This window comes from Neomonachus schauinslandi, chromosome 7, assembly GCF_002201575.2.
Source record: "Neomonachus schauinslandi chromosome 7, ASM220157v2, whole genome shotgun sequence".
NCBI lineage: Eukaryota > Metazoa > Chordata > Mammalia > Carnivora > Phocidae > Neomonachus > Neomonachus schauinslandi.
Window position 1 is genome coordinate 142,309,267 of NC_058409.1, and position 20,064 is coordinate 142,329,330.

The window sequence follows — 20,064 nt, forward strand, 5'->3', positions numbered from 1 at the left end:
AATTTAAAAATCATTTGAAGAAACCATCCATGAAAGAGTGTACATCCACATTGCCAGTCCAGAAAATGGTCCTATTAGGTCTTGTCCAATCTTGATTAGTGTTAATGGGATGTTTTTTTCACTATGGATGATCTCATAACTGTCTGCTGATTTGATTGGAAGTTTCTTTATGGAATAGTGACGTGTTTCATCTCATTGTTCCTTGACCTTTTTTTCCAATGTTAATAGTCAAGATTTACACCAAGTTTAATAAGAAGTGTTGAAATGGGTGGAGTTGGGCATCTTCCCATTTCTCCTGCTTATCTCTTTTTTAAGAATTTATTTATTTATTATTTGAGAGAGGGAGAGAAAGCAGGGGGAGGAGCTGAGGAGAGGGAGAGAATCCCAAGCAGACTCCATGCTCCACACAGAGACCGACAGAGGGCTTGATCCCATGACCCTGAAATCACAACCTGAGCCAAAATCAAGAGTTGGTGCTTAACCAACTGGGCCGCCCAGGCTCCCCTTACCTCTTTTTTATATAATGACTAATTTGAGGATCAAAACAGGGTTTTTATAACTGCATATAGCCTCATCTCCCACCTACACTTCAATTTTGTTACTGCTTCTCAATACCCTTCAAGAAATCCAGAAGAGGGGCACCTGGGTGGCTCAGTTGTTGGGAGTCTGCCTTCGGCTCAGGTCATGATCCTGGGATCAAGCCCGGCATCGGGCTCCCTGCTCAGGGGGAAGCCTGCTTCTCCCTTCCCCACTCCTCCTGCTTCTGTTCCCGCTCTCGCTGTCTCTCTCTCTCTCTGTCAAATAAACAAATGGAATCTTGATAGAAAAAAAAAAGTTAAAAAAAAAAAAGAAATCCAGAAGAATTATTCTGAATTTCAACACTAAACTCACCACTTCACTCAATTCTGTTATGACATGAAGCACTGAGATTCCCAAGGCCTTCTGGCCACATTTCAACAAAACAGAAATTCTTTATTGAAAAGAGACTTTTTGAAATTGGGGATTAGTTAATAATTGGAAAGGGGAGGGATAGCAGCTTGCTCTAGTTAATTTACAAAATCCTTGCAAATCTGTCCTCCCTAAAATGTCCTTAAAAAATTATTATCAGAAATAAGTGTAATTCAAACCTGATTTTTAAATTTCAGATAGCAAGATAAAACACAGGTGGAAAAATGTGCCTACCTGTGATTCTCCATTTTTATGCATTTGTATGTTTCATTTCTAAATATACACAAACTTAAACATGCCATGCTATTAACAAGTCAGACTAGTGAGGTATCAGTCACAGTCTGTTTGAACTGTAGCTTGCTAATACAACCACCAGGACTGGAGTTCTGGTGTCCTACAGCTTGGAATAGCTGTGCTGAACACGCACAACCAATTGCACCAACTGACATCCTCAGTCACCCCTAATTTCACAACTTTAGTGAGGATCAGACATTGTGTAATCATTAATGACTCTTACAGGAGTCTTACACTTACTATTTTCAAGTCTTGATAAACTATTCTTTTCACATCATTTGAAACACACATTATGGACATTCTGCCACATCCATCTACTTTGAGAGTCCATTTTTGTTTTTTCCTAAGTTTAAAAATTATATAGGAAATAGTGCATTGCATGTGTCACTGTAGTTTGTCATAAGACAGAAAAGCTGTTAACCGTCTCATCTGTTACTTGTCAGTGAGGAAGTGTGTATTGTGGCTTAGGCTGTAGTCACTTGTCACATTAGAAACACTCAATTGTTCAAGTCCTTCAATCAATAGTAATAGTTGTTCAAGTAGAAGTTGCTATGGTACCAATCTAGTGATGGACTTTTAAAGTCTAAAAAAGCAATGTTTGTTTGACCTTCACATGTTATATATTGTAATATACTGGCATTTTAATTGAGAAGTTAAAACCCACTATTCATTATACATTCGTAGTCTTTTTCTATTTTGTAACTAAGCAAGAAGTAGAAACAAAATATTACACTGTTTCCAAGGAATTTTTGCATACTAAATATGTCTCAACTACCTTACCACTACCTGAATATTCATATATGTTCCTCAAGAGTTGCTTGACTATTGTCATGGACAAATACCTAGCTAACAATGATAAAATACAGCAAAACGTAACAGCATTGTTCAGCATTGATTATATAAGATTAACATGTACCTGTGGCCGCATCCATGAAAAGATCTAAAATTCTCTGTCTTTAAATCAAAGGAATTTAAGGGGCGCCTGGGTGGCTCAGTCCTTAAGCGCTGCTTCGGCTCAGGTCATGATCCCAGGGTCCTGGGATCGAGCCCCGCATTGGGCTCCCTGCTCCGCGGGAAGCCTGCTTCTCCCTCTCCCACTCCCCTGCTTGTGTTCCCTCTCTCACTGTGTCTCTCTCTGTCAAATAAATAAATAAAATCTTTAAAAAAAAAAACAAAGGAATTTAATATTACGTTTAGAGCATGACACTAGCAGAAATTATACAATCATTTAGCGACCATCCGTTTTAGTAAAGGAAAATACATATGTCACTTATAGTTCATCTTTCATAGAGAAAAAAAATCTTTGAAATTTATAAGGACTCTACATTTTTTTTTCCTTTAAAAATACATGACATAGACAACTGATGAATTGTTGAACACTACCTCTGAAACTAATGATGTACTATATGTTGGCTAATTGAATTTAAATTTAAAAAAAAGAAAACCAAAAGTAATAAATAAATAAATAAATAAACTAAAAATACATGATATAACTAGTATTTTCAAACACAGCCAAATTCGAATTCCATCTCAGCAATAAAAATAGCAAGAATGATTGTTAATGCTACCAGTAAGCAAATGGACGAAGGGACCTTAAACTTACTTGGTCTAAATTGCAAACTTGAGGACCCAGGAACGTAGCAGACATGTCATGGACCATGTATTAACATCTCCTCATTCCATTACAACATGCACATCCTCACAAGAGCCACTTACTCTGGCTCTTGAATCCAACCTCAACCTCAGCCCATCTCACCATCTGCTCACTTTCTATTTCAAAAGCCATTTTATTTCAAAGGCATTTTTGGTCTCAGTTCAGATTTTCTCTTCTGGGAGTCCTTGGGCGGCCGCAGCACTGGTCAGCTTCAGGGTGGACTTCACCTTGGGGTCCTCACGAATGGTTACATCCTGCCTGACTGCAGGAGTCACCATACACATAGACCAGGGGTCAGCAATCTATGGCCCAGGGGCCAAATCCCACCCACTTCCTGCCTTTGTCAATAACATTTGCTCAAAACACAGCCACTTCCACTCGCTGATGTATTATTATGACGCCTCTCGTGCTACAGTTGCAGAGCTGAGTAGCTGCGATCAAGACCATATGGCCCCCCAAAGTGGGGAATATTTATTATCTGACCCTTTAGGAAAAAAACATGCCAGTCCCTGAGACAGGCCACGGCGTCCCTGGCAACCACTAGCATTGTGCTGCTGGCTGTGGAACGAGCCGTTAGAATAAAGAATCTACAGGTAATGAACAGTTTCCCTCACCACTGGCCAGAATCACTTCCAAGGAGATCAGATTAATTCAACACTGGTTTATGGACCTCGTGTCTGTTTTGAGACACAGATGGGCACTGACCCAAAAGTCGAAATACTGAGCTAGCGTTGTATAGCGATTTTAAAGCCATGACTCAAGGAAATGCTAAGAACCACAGTCAGAAGGTTTATGTGGTTTTAGTTTCTCACTGTGGTCCACAGGATGGAACTTTAATTGTACACGGGGCTTGTGCATTCCTCTGTGTAAGTGTGAGAGAGAATGCGCACACCTCTTCTCCCGCTGCCAACCCCCTGGGCAAATGGAGAGCAGCTCCCTTTCATCATGCAGGCCCCGAGAGCCAACGCTCTATACGCCCTCCTGCTTCAGTTGAGAAAATGGATATTTTTCTTCTTCTTACTTACCACACAGGTGTCACACACACTGCCATTAAAACTCCCAACTCTGGGGCGCCTGGGTGGCTCAGTTGGTTAAGTGGCTGCCTTCGGCTCAGGTCATGATCCTGGAGTCCCTGGATCGAGTCCCGCGTCGGGCTCCCTGCTCGGCAGGGAGTCTGCTTCTCCCTCTGACCCTAACCCTTCTCATGTGCTCTCTCTCATTCTCTCTCTCTCAAATAAATAAATAAAAATCTTTAAAAAAAAAAAACAAAAAACAAACTCCCAACTCTGGCCCTTACTGATCGCGACTTTTCTTTCTCTTCCACTACATCTGCATTCAGACTCAAGGTCCTGCTCTTCCTTTTGCATTTTGAAAATCCTTGGCCAAATTGAATGCATTCCTGTCACTTGCCCTCGTGGCTGTGTTGAGGAGAGTAAGGTTGGAGACTGGTAGACCGTCCCTTGCCCTTCCGCCCAGCTGAGAGGCAAAGAGCCGGAGGCCATAAGGACATGTATTCCTGTTAATGCTGTAAATTCCTGATGAGTCAGCGTCCGTCTGAAGCCCAGCTACCTTACTTCACTACCTTACACGTCTTGTCTTTTCTTTATCAGACACTCTCCAAAAGTGGTCAAGGCCGCATCTCAGGTCCTAAACAGCATGTGGCAGTACAGAGATCTGAGGAGTCTCTACAAAAAGGTAAGGTTTGCTTTACCTTCTTGTTTCATGGTTCACACAGGCCCTGATCCCAAAGACCCAATATCAGGTCATAACAAGGTGCATCACAGATATGGAAAGGACTTGTCCAACAGTCTGAGGGATTGAAACACAAATAAAGCAAGACAATCAATGAAGAAGCAGAAGAGAAGGGTCACTAAGTGTCCCCGGACAGACACTAAGATCCATGAATCTTCTGGATTGGGCAGAGCCATGTTCGTAGGGTCTTACACTAGGTTGTCTTACAGAAAAGAAAATAAGCTTGTTTTCCTGAGTGCCCATATTGTACAATAGACTAAAAATTAATGAACTGAGTGATTTTGCCAAGGAAAAAAAGGCATAGATAGGTGTTGGCAATAATGTTGGAGAGAAGACGAAAAAATGTATATATATAAAGCAATTCAGGAAGCCGAGAAGTATCACAGCCCAAGAACGAGGAGGAGAAGACCCAACAGCCTCTTCTATATGCCTAGCCCCGACCCTCACTGAGTCACTGCCCACAGAGAGAGGGCTGATGTTCCTGATGACAGCTGCATGTTTGTCCCACACACTGTCAGGAGGCGGGAGGGAGTTTATATTATACATTTCACAGAGGTGTTCAACCCCAAAAAGGTTTAAAAATAAAATCATCACGGAAAAGTGTCACATCTAGGCACTTTGATTCTATACCTCGTTTCCAAGGGATGCTAAATAAAGGGTGTATAACTCTTCCTTTTTGGTTAGAAGGGGAGAATTTTTTAACAGTGTATCCCAGAGTGTTTTTTATCGTGACCGGACCAGCCCATGTGGGTAGTTTAAATGATTGATGATCCCACGATAGATTTGAGGGAACAGATAGGCGTAGAGCACATCACTCGTCCACAGGGAGCACAGCATAGGCTTGGGTCTCGGTAGGGATTCAGAAAGCCTAAGCGGGACTGAGACAGGGGCCTGGGCTTCCTCAGAGCACCTCCTTGCAGCCCCCTGACCACCTGCGTGGAGGAGGAGAGTGAGCTGAAGTCACTCTGCCTTCAACCCCTGCCTGCCAGTCTCGGGTTGGGCATGCAGGACCGCAGCAAGAGGTTCGCAACACAGAGAGCAGGATCCATCTTGCCAGAGCGAAAACCTGTCTTTTTCTAAGCTGGTGGGGAAAAGTAAATATTTAATCACTGGTTCTACTGAGTTATAGTCTGTTTCTGGACTTCCCCCAGGCCTTTCTATTTCCCTTACGCTCTCATTACTTTGCAGGTTTTTTTTTTTACAAAGTTTAGCCTATATATTTCTCCTTCAAGGTTTTCCTATTTGCTAAGAGCAAGAATGTTTAAGTTGGAACAGAGATGGCAAAATATAGTGTTCTGGGAGTGTTGTAGGTGGATTATGTTCTTTTCTAAATATTTTGCACGTTAGAATAAGCCCTTCTCTCAAAAGTTTTGGGTTACATATTGTTTTGCTTGAAATTCACATCCCAGCGTCCCTACTTAGTTCCTTTGTGGACTCCTCCAGGAGCCGAATGAATTCTCTCCCAGGACAGGATCCTTCGGCTCAACAGACAGCTGGACACGAAGAACACGCTATAAATTAGTAGGGAGCTGGTTGTTCTGAGTCAGTGGCTCCAGAAGCTTGATGAAATATTACTACCTCAAATAAACTCCACTTTCCTTTGGATCCTGAAGAGTTCTTTGCAGAAATACACCTTCCCCTACCTATGTGCATTGAAGGGAAACTGCTTTTAGAGACTCGACAAGTTATTTGTTGAATGGTAGTATGAGTTTTCCATCTTAGTTTTTTTCTAGGTTGGTAGTAGGGTTCAGAAAGTGTAATTGTCTTTTTATTTTCATGAAGGGAAAGAATGTGTTGACAGGAATTTAATAGAGCTAAAAATCAAGAGCTAAAGATGGTTTAAAATGTGTTTCGTGTGAGGACGTTCAAGGAGGATGATCTGGAGAAACCGATGCTGATGTTTTCAATTTGACCCATGGTGATGTTTTTAGCTGACCCATGATTTAAAAAGGTGGAGAAAGAGCCGTTCTTAATAATTTCCAAATTATGCAGTTGCGAAATGAAATGAGGACCTTTATGCTCAATATCATGATAGCAAAGCTCAAAATTCACAAAAGCTTTTCTTTTTGAAAACTCCTTTGGTGAGAAGACCAAATTCATTCATCCTTATGAATTGTTGTTAATCAGTGGGGAAATAGATTTCCTTTTTGTTCTTCCTTGACAATTTACATATCATTGAAAAAATGTCTGATCCGTATCTGTTAATTCTCCATGCTTCAAATCTGTTTATTAAATATCTATTATAGGCTTAAAGAAAGAAAGAAGAGTTTCAGGGAAAACATAAGACAAGGGAAGCAGCTAATGTGGGTAAAAATGAAATATGGAATAATTACTGGTAACTTCATTAGTTTCAGAAATATGTACTACAGATTTACTGGATAAATTAGGGTAGGAAAATTATAGAGCAAAATCTCAAATACATGGAGTTTGCATAAATTAGGAGGCACGGCTTAAGGGCATTATGCATAAGAGGAAAACATGAGTAGGGAGAGAGAAATTGAAATGAAAATGGCATATCTATGGGACAGAATTAAAGGTCCATCTGTCACTGGCTAATTTCCTCCTAGGACTCAGGCACAGAGGCCAGAATCTCATTTCATTAGCTCAATGACTTTATTTTACTTTGAGAGACACATTTAATAAATCAGAATATTCTTCCGACTGGGTGTGTTGACCAGTTAAAAATTTTGTGTGATTCCTGAGACATAGCGAGCCAAAACATATTTGTGTTATCTGAACCTTCAACTTCAGTGAGGCCTGGACTTCTAACTTTTTTCCCCTAAAGGAAAATAAATAATTGCAGAAGACTGTTATCACATGCATCATGCACCACCTTTTTTTTTTTTTAACCAGTCCTTAAGTTTGGATAACCACAAATAGAACTTTAAAATTTCTTTATCAGCGGGCGCCTGCGTGGCTCAGTTGGTTAAGCGACTGCCTTCGGCTCAGGTCATGGTCCCGGAGTCCTGGGATTGAGTCCCACATCGGGCTCCCGGCTCAGCGGGGAGCCTGCTTCTCCCTCTGACCCTCTCCCCTCTCATGCTGTTTCTCTCTCTCTCTCTCAAATAAATAAATAAATAAATAAAATCTTTAGAAAAAAAAAATTTCTTTATCAGCTGCATCATTCCAGAGACTGTTTTCTAAGGGAAAAGAAGATGACCCTTAGGAGCAGACTCGATATAGGGATGGAGAAGAAGCTGGAGGTCAACAGTTCTTGACTTTTGGGAACCTCTGTACTTTAAGAAAATGAGGTCACTGACATATGGGGTGCTTATGTTTGACCATGCTGAGGACTGTCGGGAGAGCTGGTTTTGGAAAAAAGGAGACAAAATTCGAGGGCAGGGGACATAGAATTATAAGATTACAGAAACCATTGTTTGCAAACCATTATATAATGCCTTAATAATCTGTACAACATCTCCCAGAACTAGTTACATTGGTTAGGATACAGGCTATGCTTCTCTAACAGAAAGACTCAAAAATGTACAAGTTCAAACTGAACAAGTATCTCCTTCCCACTCATGGGACTGTACCCAGTTGGGCAGGTGACCCGGACCAGCAGGGGATCCTGGGAGCCATCTTGTTGCTTTGCCTTGTTGTCCTTGCCCTTGTAAGAAAAGCTCCCTAGCTCATCTATCTCTCATTCCAGCCCACAGGAAAAGAGAGAGAGAGGAAGTAAGGGCAAGTGATGTTCTTGTAAGCAAGTGATACAAAAAAGGGCTGAGCTCCTGCTCATATCTCAGACCAAGAACTCAGTCGCATGGCTGAACCCAGCTGTAAGGCAGGACGGGAAAAGTAGGCAGCCAGGATTCTTGCTAAACTTTATGGCAGGAGGAAGGTGGTTCTTGTACTGAAAAAAGAAAGGCACTCTCAGCTCCAGTAGTCTTTTCCTTGTGTTCTAATACATTTAATCTCTGTTGTATTCACTGTCTAATGAGGCATATTATTCCATTTCAGAGTGGCTGTGGTTATTCAGAACTTCTTACTTGCATTAAGTAAAAATGTCTTTATCAGCAACTTCTGCCCTCCAATGCCATTCTGAAAAGTCTAATTTTTCTCATCTGTGATAGCCTTCTGTGTTTGAAGCTAGCCATTCTGTCTCCACGAGGTCATCCCTGCTCAGGCCAGACATGCTCGGTTCTAATATATCAGCATTTCCACAAAGTTCACCAGACCCTCACTTTTTTCTACACCCATGCAAGTTTGTCAGATCCTTTCTGTAAAGTAGCACCCCAAGATGAGTATATTCCTCCAACTTTAGTTCAAGCAGAAGAAAAAGAGTGACACTATGCTTCCCTGGTGCTGGACACTCAACTGCTAACAAGGCTTGAAAGCAACTTAGTGCCTGGGAGGCTCATCCCACTATCTGGTCAGTTACAAAGAGCATAGGACTTAGAATCAATGGCCAGAGATTCAAGATGCAGAATGACTAGACAAGCTCCCTGAGACTTCCCTGCCTATCAGGTAGGAACTGACTTTGGGCAGCCCTGTGGTGCCTTCCTGCTGATGGACAGCAGGTAGACCTTTGGTTCCCTGGGTCTCACTGTCAGTGCTCATAGATGTGCTGGAGCATCTGGAATGTCCTCAGAGCCCTATGAATTTGGGAGGTTGGGGCCTCCTTGATGCCTGCCTTCTGCTTTGGGTACCAGTCTGTAACTTTCCTCCGCCCTGGTGTCAAAGACCTGGTGTCAAAGACCATCCATTCATGGAGATGGCAGGCATCTCCCCATCAGTCCCATCCCTGTCCCTTGCTTTTCTCAACCGTGAAGTAAATGCCATGACACGTGCCCAGTGGGATTGCTGATTGTGCCCAATGGGACAGGCATCATCCAGGAGCTTTGTAAACTGGAAAGTCACATACCAACAGGAGTTCCTGCTGTTAATTCTGAAACATTGTTCATGCCATTTGGCTGCCAAATGCTCTCTGCCATCCTGTCCACAGGCAGCTGGATGTTTGGATGCAAGGTTTTCATTTTGTCATCATCATCACCATCATCATTATTCACTTCCACATTTTCACAGCTCTCTTCCCCCTTGGTTTCTCCACCCTCCCTCCCCCCAAACCCTAAATGCCTCTCCAGTGCCCCTGCTTGCACTCCAGGGGTATAAGTAGACCAGATTACGTAGGCTTTTATAGGAAGGCCATTAACGACAATGCAAGTTGCCACGGTTTTAGAAGAGAATTGAATGCTGTTATTCCATGCAGTGCTACTCTGTGCAGGTCAACTGTGCCGAAGACTAGGGTTAGTGAGGATCACGGAGACCTCTAGGACTGCAGTTAACAAACCTGAGTTCAAGCCCTGACTTAGTGAAGAGCATGCCATGTTTCCCTGATAAGAGGCCCTGCTGTGATCCTGTACGTTTCTAGTCTATTAACATGATGTAGTAAAATCGCCTCACTCACAGAAATAATCTTCAGGCGACTTCTATGACATCACTGTCCCCTGAGTCATCTCAAGTTGTCCGATTGCTGCTTCTCCATCCTTCTTGAGCCCGTCTTCCTGTTCATTCTCAAATGTTGACGTCCCCCCAGGTTCTGTATCTAGATCTTTCTTACCTCACACACGACCTCTTCCCCTGACTTCAATTACCACCCACGTCTACGACTCTCCCAAATCTGTTTCTCTGTATATCTGGCCACCTGTCAGTTAACCTACTCACATTCTCACAGCACCTCAAACCAACCAGATCTCAAACCGGCCTACTGTCCTGGGTTCGAGTCCTCTTCCTGCATCCTCCCTCACCTAAACCCGTGCCCAGGAACCACTGTTGGCTATCACCTCTCCTTCACGTGTCTGCATCCAAACCCCCCAGAAAGACCCACACGTCAGCCTCCATCCACTTCTCTCTATGGTCATGGCCAAGAAAGTGGCTTCTTTCCTCTGGATCACTGCCACAGACCCCTAACTGGGCTCCCCAACTTCGGGCTGCCTCCTCTCCAGGACACTATCCAAATGGCAGCCAGGCGGAACTTTCTAGAAAGCAAATTTGACTAAATGACTTTTCAGAACCATACCTGCCCATGGCTCCCTTTGCCTCAAGACAGAGTCCAGACATCTCAGCACAGCCCGTGAGACCTTCCAGGAGCAGCTCATCCCCAGCTCATCACCAGCCTTCTGCCCAAATTTAGCCACCAGCTGTACTGAACTTCTGTGTCCCCCGTTCAATTTCCTTGCCTCTCCCCCAACCCTCCAAAGCCTCTTCACGGTCTGTGCCCCATCACTATGCCACCCAGCACCCTACTTGCCCACCTAATCTTCTTCATTTTTCCTACATTTTTTTTATATCACCTCCCCTGAAAATCGTCTTTCTGACCTCTTCCCCAGAGCTGCATTAAAGGTCATTCCTTGGTAATCTAAAACAACTGGAGGGTAGAGTCATTTGAATGAATAAAAAAGTTTTAATTCAAACTTGTATAGTTAGAGCTTACAGCTAAAAATATCGCAGCAGAAGGTGATATTTAATATCTAGATAAGATTTATTTATACTTTTGTAGAAAACAATTTTCTTCCTTGGTTCAGATATTAATTGTGGGAGGATTTGAATTATGAACTTATATTACAAGTCATTTCTTAATAGAAATTGCAATGAAACTTGCCTCCAACTCTAGTACAATTAAAATATCAGCTCCTAATGAGCAAAATTCTGAATTCCATGCAAAATGAGCAAACCCTGCCTGAGAAAGACTGCTTTACTATATGCTAGAAAATAGGAATGAAGAAAACGAAATAAATCATATCTATCCCTCTGGCAAAACTAAAGTAGATGGCTTAACTTTTTTAAAAATTGAAGTTCTTAGTTTACTTGAACTCTTCTGATTACTTTGTTCTCCAAACTTCTAATTCCAGCCTTGGCTGCCAGTGTCTGAAGGTTTTGAATGTAACACACAGCTTAATGACATGGAAAATTGGAATTTATCTCATTCCTAGCCAGTAGAGATCATTGTTTTATTAGTCTTCAAGAGGAGTTAGGTCCAAGACCAATTTGGTGTATCTTCCTGAACACAAAATTCAGTAACGGGATTTGGCTTTAAAATATATGTGGCCCGTTTTGCTTTCAAGTGTTATTTACTTCGCCATCACTTAAAACGTTAGCTTGTTTACCACTGGGACTCAGATTTGAATGAGATTTAGCACATTGTTTTTAGGCTTTGGATCCAAATCTTTCTTCAATTATAGTTAAATAGTACTGTATTAATATTTAATCATTAAAAATGCAAATGAGATCTTCATATTTGTGCTCACATTGGGGCAAAATAACCTCTTTATAAAGATTTCCAGCTAGCAAGCCTGAATATTTCACTGGCTGGCGATGAATTCCCACCTTGGCTGTAGTTGGCCCCTCGGTCAGGTTGCCAGCCAGGTGGTTCCCTGCCACCTGCCATCACATCCGTCTCGTGTGGGACTCGTTCCTAGACCCCAGCTCGGCACAGCAGGTCCTTGTTATTCTCCAGTGTCTGTCTGAACCTTCAGGCCCACGTGCTGGTCTCTGGATCTCAGTGGGGCTCAGCTGGGAAGGCTGCCCCATAAAGACTACCCCAGAGGGTTCTGAGAAAAGCATCAGTAGCAACCTGGAGTCATTCCAGGCCATCATGTGTGATGCCAGGGGACCCTCCTCAGGATAATTACTCAGTGAGACAGCATGGATCTCCAGGTACTGTGGACCTGCTCTGTCCTCTGAGGCACAGGCGTGTCCTGAGATGAAGCAGAGGTAGCAGGAAGGTTCAGGGCACCACAGCGAAAATGCCTCTGAATACTGGGTACTAAAAGAAGGGGATCAGGAAGGAGGGGACTTAATGTCTGTCCTTCCATTCCCTTGCTTCTGCCTGGGCTTCCTGCTGAGAAAACATGCTGGGCTCTTAAAACAGACCCTGTAAATTTACTATGGAAAAGGATAGGGCAGTCCCTATTGGCAAGTAGAGGGTCACAGTTTTTCTAGTCAAATCAAAGCCCCAGATTAAATGTCAGAATCAAACTCTTGCTGATAATCATCTGGGTTAGATACCAGACTAATTCTTCTCCACAAATATTCATTGCCTAGTGTGTGTATAGCTGTGCTCCTATAGTGGCCCCCACCCAAAACATCAGCATCTTTCACGGTGAGCTGGTGTCTCAAAGAGTGCCAAGCTGCTTGTGCTTGAGACCAAGTAAGGTCATGTTTCTCTGGATAGAGATATTGTATTCACTCTTGCCATTTGGATGAAAGAAACAAAACATAAAACTAATCTTTAAATGTCCTTCCTTTTATTGTCAGGAGGATAGACTCTCAGGTTGCGTGCGCCATTCAGCCAGTGACTAATGAGCTTGGGTAGGAGAGGAGTCATGCCCTTCAAGGCCTGTCTCACACAGGGCTCCCTTCTCTTACTGCTGCTATATTCGTTTCATTGACTCTTGCCACCACCGCACTCACAAAACAAGAAATCAATAAGTAATTATGGGTAGGTGAGGGATGCCTGCAGATTTCCCCCAATGTCCAGACCATAGAGGATGAGAGAGAATGGACACGGACCTTGTGTTGTTTTTCACTGCTTTCAGAGGCCACTACACACAGAGGGACCCGCAGTCTTGATGCCCGCAAACGGAAGTCATGGGCTCATGCTTAACATCCTTTCATCACCCTCATCTGCTGGACACTTAAAAACCAGTACTGGATCCCAGTGAGAACTGGACGGATGGTTTGAAAGATTGTCAAGAAAAAAAACACTACATGGTCAAAATTCACAGTTTTGATCTTTAAGCTTTGTGGTGAAAAGGGCTTTTGCGTGTTGCCATTTTGAGAATTAATAGATTTTTGCTTTGTGTATATCTAAGATAGCAATGGAGAAGCAGTAAATCCTATATAGACATAAATTAAACCACTGAATATAGAGCTATCATTTTATCAAGGAAATTGCTTGCCAGGAGTTTATTAATCTTCCTACTGTGCCGGAAAATTCTTCACCAAGAGATGACTGGAAGGACATAAAGACTTTCGGCCAGATTCTAAAACAACCCAAGTCCGGTGTCTTCAAGACTTATCATGGTAACTCCTCGGGTTCTTTCTTTTCTAAATCACTTGATGTCAAGTTGGGGTAAAAAAACAAAAAGGCAGAGGTTAAACTCAGCCATGGTACTGTCTCCTCCATAAATCCAGGCATTTGCTTGTTGACGTTTGTATCGACAAATAAGGTCTTCCTTCATGAGGTCCCCTGACCTCTCTGAGACACTTCTCAGACGCTCATCATATGATATCTGCCCAAAAACAAAGGCACAAATGGGAGCAGAAGCAAAAATCAATTGTGCAAAAGTGGAAATCGATGCCCATGGCAGTTGCTAAACAAGAAGTGACTAAGTTATAGCTGTTCCTGGGATGGATCTCCACATCGGCAGTCCTGCAGAACAGCACCCAGACTGAACATTTCCTCTGTGCCTCTGCTCTTCCACAAGGCTTTACCCATAACATTTTAAATCAAAGCCTACGAAAATACCCCGGAGACAAAAGGCAGGGCAAAGGGATTGAATCAGGAGCTAGAAAACTCACAAAGTTTAATTTAAGTCTACAAGCATTCTTGTTTCGAACTTTAAGCAATTAACTGAAATGTATCCCCCCATTTCTCAGTGGATGGCAGTAGTTGGGATAACGTTATGTCTATGCAAGCCTTCATTGCTTGAGCAGGAAGACTGTGGTCAGTTTCTTCCCTCTCCCTACCTCCCCCTCACCTACACTGTTTCTTGCCGTGTCCTGACGCCACCCACCCACCAGGCTCTGGCAGGGAAGGAGGAAGAGAGGAGAGCAGAGTCAAGCCTGCCCGGTGCATTTGTAGCCTGGCATTGGTCCACACTGCTTTCAGGAGATGCTCATGTTCTAGTTCCTTCTCTCATGGGAGCCGTGGTGTGGTTTGCTCAGAAGTACCGCCTCCCAGCTGAGAGCCCGTGGCCTGGACCTGGCCTCCTCCAGCTAACCGTCCTGATTTCTCCATCAGCCTCAGGCTTCTGATGCTCTACTGCACATAAGCCAGGGTGGATGCAGATTTTGTGTCCCTGTCGCACAGGTAGTTTTGGAAGTCTGGTTGAAGAAGAAGAGTACACTTTGTGAATATACAGTTCTGCACAGACCTTGGAAGGAGTCCAGGGAGTGGTTAGGTCTGAAACCGAAGCTGTTTGAGCTCATGGTCAGTCCACCCCTGCCATGGAGTCTGTGTGTCCCCCTGCCAGTGGTGCTGAAGACACCAGTCCCTGCAACCCCCACCCTCCAGAGAGTTCATGGTCACGCTGAATAGGTAGTTCACTCCCCATGCTTCAGGAGCTGGAAGATGAGGAATACCCAGTGTATTGACCACCTCCGAGGAGGCTCTCCCCACTTGCAAGCTCTTCTACCCTCTAGTGAATTCTCAGCCGGATCTTGTAGAATCCCGAGATGAGACATGAGCTAATCCCACAGACTCTATTTTGTCTTTTGTCTCACACAAGAGTGTAACGGTCCTGGTCCGACGTCACACCTTCCAGAGCAGGGATTCTAGCTCCTTCTATCAGTATTCACCATCTCTGTGCATTCTCCGGCGTTGGTCGGCACTCTGTCCACATTCCAAGGAGCTGGAAAGGAAAAGAGCAAAGGAGGGCAGAGCTTAAATATGCCCAAGTCTTCATCACGTGGCCAGATCTCCATGCAGGGGAGCTGAGAATGAGCCTAACTGAAAAACAGAGTTTTTATTGCAAAGTGGAAAAATGAAAGAAAGAGCCACCGAGATGCTTATGCCTACAACATTCACGTGATGTGGGCACCAACACCAGTGGTCCTTTTGACACCGGTTTTTATAAAAACCACATTCTTTAGAGATCCCCCAGTGCTTTCATTTAATTGAAAATGTGCCTACAGTAACTTCCAGTTGGCTTCAATTATGAAAACTGTCCCAAGTCCACGAGTGTCCTTAGTCCATGCAGAGAGACCAGTTCAGTGGGGAATGAGGAAGAACTGTAGGTTTTCAGACTCTTTTTGTCGCTTGAGCAGTAGAAGGTACATTAGCGTTGGCCCAGGGAAGAAGTAAGGAGGTCGCAGGATGGGAATGCACCTCATGTGTCCTGTGGTTGCTCCTTGATCTGCTGTAGTACAGAACCCCTGATGGGCTGTCCACAGTCCCCCGTGATGAGGCTAAAACCCGCAGCATCAGAAATCTAACATACACATTGTTTCTTCCTTTGTGCCAGTCTGTACTTTAACACCCTCATCATCTCTCCCTCCTTGTATAATAGCATGAGATTCCTCTTGGAGACATTTCTTTTTTTTTTATTTAAATTCAATTAATTAGCATAGAGTATATTATTAGTTTCAGACGTAGCATTCAGTGATTCATCCTTTGCATAGTACACCCTGTGTTCATTACATCACGTGCCCTCCTTAATGCCCATCACCCAACTACCCCATCCCCCCACCCACCTCCCCTCCAGCAACCCTCTGCAATGACGTGGGTTGAACTAGAGGGTATGACGCTAAGCGAAATAAGTCAATCAGAGAAAGACAGTTATCATATGATCTCACTCATATGTGGAATTTGAGAAACAAAGCAGAGTATCATAGGGGAAGGGAGGGAAAAATAAAATAAGAAGAAATCAGAGAGGGAGACAAGCCATTAAGAGACTCTTAACTATAGGAAACAAACTGGAGCCATCTTCTTAATGACCATTCCTAGTTACTTCATTCATGTTTATTGAGTACCTGCTCTACCCTAAGCTCCATTTCAGGTATTAGAAATACAGAAGAAAATATCTACATATCGGATTAACTTTTCCACATACATAATAGCATTTTACACATTATTTCTTGGTTGTTTTATTTTATGCTTATCTTTCTTGGGTTCTATTCTAAAATATAAAAATATTTTTTTCTTACTTAATATCCAGGTCTCTTGTTAAGTCTTCTTCTTTGCGTGAGAACCTTACTATGTTGATTCTCTTCTTGTTTCTTTTGCCTCCCCCACTGGTCATTCCTCCTCTGTAGGGACATGTTCTCTTTGTACTTCTGTCTGAAAAACGAGAAATATCCTCTCCTGACCATCCTCCTCCATTTCTGCCTTCCCACTTTCTGTCCTCACATTCCCCATGCTTCACAGCCACATTTCGGGAAAGTTTGGAGTTCTCACTTTCTGTTTTATGCTTCAACCCCTGCAGTCTGACATGATGATGCCTGTCCCCACGCCTCTGTTGAAATCGCTCCTAATTGCAGTGTTCAACTAGCTCCATTGTCTATATTAATCAAGGAAGGCTTCCAGCTGTAACAAGCAGACCTAAACATCCAATGATGCAACGTGATAGAAGTTTATTTTCCCACTCATGCAACTGTTCTGGACAGGTGTTCATGTGGGCAGATCAGCTCTTCTCTTTGCACATTCAGGAGCCCAGAGTCCCCACCACCTGCTATAAGGCCCGCCACCATACATGGCGATAGGCAGCCCCATCCCCTCACCCTCCACGGGCTAGACCTCCATCACATGGCCATACAGAGCTGCAAGGGAAGCCGGGACATGGGGTCTGGATGTGTGTCCGGGAACAAAAGGAAATGGATGTGGAAGAGCAGTGAGCGGTCCCAGCCACATCCTCCTCCCTTACATGATCTCCTCCCGGCTTCCCTGCCACCATCCTTTCCTGCCTGGTTTTTCTCCGACCTTGCAAGGCACTCCACCTCAGTCTTTTCTGCAGACTCCTGATCGTCCCTGAGGCATCTTTGCTTTCCACCCTCTACCTTCTATTGTAGATGATCTCATCTGCTCCCATGCTCTTAAAACACATTTGAATGCCAATGGCATCCACGTCTATTTCCCTATATGGTCTTCACTCCTGAACTCAAAGCTTATATTTACAACTACCATGTGATGTCTCCACTTCAGTAGATCACAAGCTCTGACAGTGCACACACCTGACAAGCAGCTCTCCAGACCTTCCCCAAATCCATTGTTCTTGCATCGTCGTCCATCTCAGTAAATAGCACCTAGCCCACCTGGTTGTTCTTTTCAGAAATCCGGAGTTATCTAAGTGTACCTCTTCCTCCCTTATTGCCACTATATTTTGCACCAAGCCCCGTGGAGTCTACCTCTCCCATATTTACTTCCATCATCATCTGTCACTAGTCCTGGTCCGATTGCTGCCTGATTGGTTTTGTGGAATCTACTTTACCATCTTCAATCTATTTTTCATTAAGCATTCCAGATACACTTGTATAAAATCCAAATCTAACCTTATCAGTGTCCTGATTAAAACTCTTCAGTAGCTTCCAATATCTCTCTTACCCATCTCTCCAAGCTCATCTCTCTCTACCCTCCCCTTAATCACTTTCAGCCACACTGGACCCCTGGTTCTTCTTGGCAGGCACAGGGCTGTGCCAACCTCAGGGCCTTTGCACTGCCTGGGCACAGGTCCATTCCTTGGTGAAAAATGCGTTCCCTCCTCTCCTACAAAGCCTGGCTCTCTCCATCTCAGTTTGTCACTTCCTCAAAGAAATCTCCCTCTCTCAACCCTCCAAGGCTAGTAAAAAGCCCTTATCATAACTTGTACTTTTTCTTCATGGCTCTTACCGGAAATGTAATGTGATGCGATCATATTTTAAATGTCCATCTCCCCTCCATCTCCCTCTCAGGAGTCCTTCCTACCTCCCTCTGCTCTAGCCCCTTTCCCAGCACAGTGCCAGGTACTTATTCCTGTTTATGAAATAAATCCAACAAGGTCACTACCCCAGAGTTGAAGCTTAGCAGAGGACACACGCAGTGACTGCTTCCGTGTCCATGGTCTGCGGCACTTTCAAGTAGGGTGGAATGTAGAGACCTCGAGGTTAGGCCCCGGGGTGAGCTTTGAACTTACTGACCACTGATGAGTACAGCTATAAGAGACTTGGCTTTTCAGATGTCAGAATGGAGCATTTAGAAGTGAGACGTTTGGATCTTGTTAAACATAAAGACTGAACTTTCTTCTATTCACCCCAAATTTAACTGCAGCACTAACTAGAACACAAAGGGCATTGTTAGAGATCATCCACCTCAGGTCTTTGTTTTAAGGCCTCAGAGGTGACACCAGGGAAACAAAGGGACTGAACTGGTCTTTATTCCATTTCCTGTGTGTTTTTTCTGCATTCCATTAACTACTGGTAGTTAACAATGGTATGCTTTCTTTGACCAAATTACATACATTTCTTTCCAACTTGTCAGATCTTCTCGGTGATATTGATTCTTTAGAATTAGGCCCCCATGGCAGGAAATTGAATTCCTGAAATGGATGTACTTGGTATTTGCTTTTAAAAGATGGTACGGGTTTCCCCCACTATGTGAAAGTAGAGTGCTCCTATGAAACCTTTTGTAAGTGAAATCCTGTAAAGTGGAGGAGCAATTATCATTTCCTAAAAGCCAAAATCCTCATCAGATTTCTTTCAGTTAGTGAAAACAGGTTACTAAAGGCAGGTCTTTCATTAGAGAAAAGTGGCATAAAGTGACCTTTCAGATAGTGGGGGAAACCTGTACTACGGAAGACTCCATATTTACTGTACCTTTAAGCATCCGAATCAATTTAATTAAATGCCATTAGAAGCACCAGGGCTGGGGCGCCTGGGTGGCTCAGTTGGTTAGGCGACTGCCTTCGGCTCAGGTCATGATCCCGGAGTCCCGGAATCGAGTCCCGCGCATCAGGCTCCCCGCTCGGCGGGGCGTCTGCTTCTCCCTCTGACCCTCCTCCCTCTCATGCTCTCTGTCTCTCATTCTCTCTCTCGCAAATAAATAAAATCTTAAAATAAAAAAAAAAAGAAGCAGCACCAGGGCTGAAACAAACAAATACGACAGCAACTGGTATGTCAGGAGGTATTTATTTCTGTATTAAACTGCAAATACTCCCTCTTGGCCCTGAAGATTTAATTTCAGTATTTAACTCTACTAGCTTTTGCTGTAGAATTGTTGATGGAATTTGTTTTGATGAATCTTTAACAAACACTTTACCTTAAAAAGAGACGGAAGCTTGTTTTATTACAGCAAAGGGAAGCTGAGGTTTCGCTGACATGCAGAATCTGGTTTGGGCTCCAATCACACAGACGGTGGATACCCTACTTCCGTTTTTTTCTATGTAATACCTTTTATTGAAATAAGAAGTGTGTATGCATAAGCAACCACTAATTTGGAATCTCTTCTTTCTCTGCTTCATGTGTGATTACATTAATAGGTTTCGTCCACTTAAAAATGACTAGAAAACCAACACAAACTGTGAGCAATCAAGTTTTTCATAAGTGAGCCGTAATATCTTAGCTGGTTACCTTTTTCAGAGGATGACAACACATCTTGTTTTGACTTTCATCTGAAAAATAGGTTCCTGATGAAGAAGTCCCGTTAGTGAATGCGAGTAACAAGCTGTAAGTGTTCTAGTTTGAGTGAGTGGATGAGCTTGGGTTGCTGAAAGCCCGAAGGATTTCCA

The 20,064-nt window shown here is 43.4% G+C and overlaps 1 protein-coding gene across 1 annotated transcript in view; it reads left to right on the top strand.

The window, feature by feature from the left end:
- Positions 1–20,064, top strand: part of CTNND2 (catenin delta 2) — an 896,858-nt gene that overhangs the window by 851,090 nt on the left and 25,704 nt on the right. The window contains exon 20 of the mRNA XM_044916688.1: positions 4,507–4,591. Coding sequence (XP_044772623.1) covers positions 4,507–4,591 — 85 coding nt within the window. The remainder of the gene's footprint in view (positions 1–4,506; positions 4,592–20,064) is intronic.